Here is a 2,813-nt window from a genome sequence, read left to right as displayed (position 1 = left end):
TTCAGCGGAGAAACCATTTCTAAACGCGTCACCCTGACACTAGGCCAGAGCACCCCTTTAAGTTGCCACCTTAAATATTTACACCTGGAAATGCAGGTGCCTAAGTCCAAGAGAGGGTGCTGCAGAGCCCAGCGGCTCTGTTCCGTGGGCTCAGAGGAGCAGGGAGGCGCGCACCGTCCGCCGGCCGGAGACACCGCACAAGCAGCAGCAGAGCCATGCCCTTCGGAGCGGAAGAAGAGTGGGGCTCGGTTTGCGTCTGTTACCACGCCCCCTCTTCCTCGGTTCTCCGGCATAGAGCTCTCACAAGTGCGGGCCTGAACTCGGGCTCCAGCACGCCCCAGTGGGGTAGGGAGCCTGGAGGACCACAGCAGCAGACCCTGCGGGATACGGTGCCCAAACCCGGCTGACCCGGCCACCCCTCCAGCGGGCACAGCCCCCGCGCTCGCACCGCGGTAGGAAACGACGTCTAGAGACCCAACCCGAGGCCCGACCCGCCGCCCTACCTGAGGCCGCCTCCAGGTGATGTCCTCCCGGAACTGGGCCAGCGGCGTGGAGAAGCTGGAGAAGAGAGAGGAGTCGGAGGCGGGGAAGGCGGCGTCCCGGAAGAGCTCCCTGGCCGGCGCCCGCATCTTGGGCGCCCCGAGCTCCCATGTGCAGCCCGAGCCCCGGCGCAGAGCGCGGCCGAGAGGGAGTGCAGCTCCGGAAGGAGGGCGGGTCGTCCGGAGGGCGGGTCGGCTGCCTGCCCGACGCCCCCGGCTTCCACCCGGGTCTCTACCTCAGAGAGACCCGCGGCTGCGACTCAGCCCGAGCATCGCTCGCTCGGTCGCCCCGGTAACCTCAGGCTGCAGCCAACCAGGCGCGTCGCTAGGAGTCACATGACACAGCGGCCCAATCGCCCTCGAGCGCTATGAAGTCCGCGCAGGATTCTCAGCCCTTCCGGGGGCGTGGCTCCCGATCCGGACTCTCGCGATGCCGCGCCGTCTTCCCGGCTGCATTTCTTCCGGGCCGACTGAGGTCCCGGCCGCGGTTCATGCCCGAGACGCTAGCGGGCGTCTTGCCCTTGGGCCGGTGCAGCTCGGGCCGGGGCGTCGAGACTGCTTAGACTCGCGGGCTCTGGGGGCTGAAGGGACCGGAAAGGCCTCCTCGGCCGAGGCGGGGCCGTGGACCACAGGTCCCAGCATGCTACGCTGGCTCCCAGAATGCTCCTCTTCTTCCGGAGCGCGGGGCGGGTCCGCCTTTGTGGTAGGTGCCAGTGGGAGGAGACTAGCTTGAGAAGGCGAGATTTGAGTGGTCAGGGGCGGTTGTTGTGTTCTGCTGTTGTTGTGGTTGTGTCCTAGGGTCCTGGGGAGTGAGACGGCCCCGCGGAGTGCCCTCTCGGGCCTGGGATGCTGCCTCAGGACAGCCTGGGATCAGACGAGCTGGGTCCTGAGCGGGGCAGGGTATGAGGCTGGCGTAGCCTTCCGGTCCCCAGGTGGCCAGGCTTTTGGTCCTGGTGGGCTGGGCAGGGACCTGGACGTGCGGCGATAGTCATGGCCGCTCAGTGCTGCGAGGAGGTGAGGACAGTGATTTCGGGACCACCTCAAGGATGCAACGTTGCTGCAGGAACCTGTCCTACCCCATCCTCTTCTTGCCCTTGGAGGGGCAAGCTTATTCTTTGCCCGCTCCTCCAAGCTGCCTCACTATAGCTGAAGAGTGGTGTAAGGATCGGGTAGGAGAGGAGAAGGGGCCTACTAGTGACAGCTCTCTGTCACCTGTTGGGGCTTCTCTGATTTTGCATCTCCAGGCTGCTTTTTCCCAGTGCCCAGGTATGAAACGTGGTCAAATCAAAGCCCTTTTCCTGCAGTTAGATCCCAAAGATTCCTACTGCTGGACAGGAAACAACCTGGTCCAGGAGCCCCAGGTTCCTGAGAGGCGGGGCAGGGCCTGCATGAGTAGCAGCTGCTAGTGGGGGCATGCCATTGTCCTGCCTTGACCCCACTAGGCCTCAGCGCCCTGGTTTGGGGTTCTAGGGTACTCATCTCTGCTGAGGTTCTGGGAAAGGGGGTGACCAGACCGCCCAGCACGTGTCTGGGGTGCTAGGACTTACTTCATTTCCATGCAGCACCCTGTGGTGCCGGCCTCCCAGATGTTCTGTTCCCTCGGCAGGCTGGAGGCCACCCTGCAGCTGAAAGGAATCAGGAAAGGACTGGACTCTGTCTCACTTGGGGAGTCCTGAAGGAGTCAGACAAATTTTTCCCTGCCCTGGGGTGCTGGGCAACGGGTCTGCCCCAGGTAGCAGGAGTGATTGGCAGCAGAGCTGGTCCCAGCCCAGGATCTGGGCTCTTAAGTGGGTGCCTCAGGCTCGCAAGGACGGCATTAGGGCAGCTTGCCCAGCATAGCTCTAATTGCACCATCCTCACCCCATATGCCCCATGGTCCCATCCCCCACTCATGAGTAGAGAGATGCTCCCTAAGTCAATCAGGAGTGCAGGCCTGTTTGCCTTTTCGGCCCACCCCCACCCTGCGGCTTCTGGCTCCTGGGTATCAGGAAGTTGGAAGCATCCTGGTTTGGTGAGACAAGAAAGTTCTGGAGGCAGCTAGTACTCGACTCAACCACAGGCTCTCGGACAGGCAGTTACTTAAAGTCTGAGCCTCAGGGCTCTCACGGTAAGGCCCCCGCCCCCATGTCACAGTGCTGGTTAAAGGCTAACAGAGGATGAAGATAGACGTTTCCTCAACGCTCAGGACTCGTCCTCCCACCGACCACGCCCCCAGCCGGCAGACTATAGCACACAGCTAACCGCTTCCTTCCCAAGCCCATGGGTGCTGCATGG

At 62.9% G+C, this 2,813-nt stretch overlaps 1 protein-coding gene across 3 annotated transcripts in view; it reads right to left on the bottom strand.

Annotated features, from left to right (window-relative positions):
• The window catches only part of CAPN10 (calpain 10), an 11,727-nt gene extending 10,871 nt beyond the window's left edge, over nucleotides 1-856 (bottom strand). The window contains exon 1 of one of the 3 annotated variants that reach the window (XR_002776473.1): nucleotides 504-856. Coding sequence is in view for 2 of the 3 variants with exons in the window: in XM_023521099.1 (XP_023376867.1) it covers nucleotides 504-629 (126 nt within the window). In the remaining variant the exon portion in view is untranslated. The remainder of the gene's footprint in view (nucleotides 1-503) is intronic. The other 2 variants (XM_023521099.1, XM_011376265.2) reach the window with 2 other exon arrangements.
• Between the last annotated feature and the right edge of the window lie 1,957 nt (nucleotides 857-2,813).

The sequence above is a fragment of the Pteropus vampyrus genome, unplaced genomic scaffold, assembly GCF_000151845.1.
Source record: "Pteropus vampyrus isolate Shadow unplaced genomic scaffold, Pvam_2.0 Scaffold291, whole genome shotgun sequence".
NCBI lineage: Eukaryota > Metazoa > Chordata > Mammalia > Chiroptera > Pteropodidae > Pteropus > Pteropus vampyrus.
Note: the sequence above shows the minus strand (reverse complement) of the source record. Positions and strands in the feature narration are given on the sequence as shown.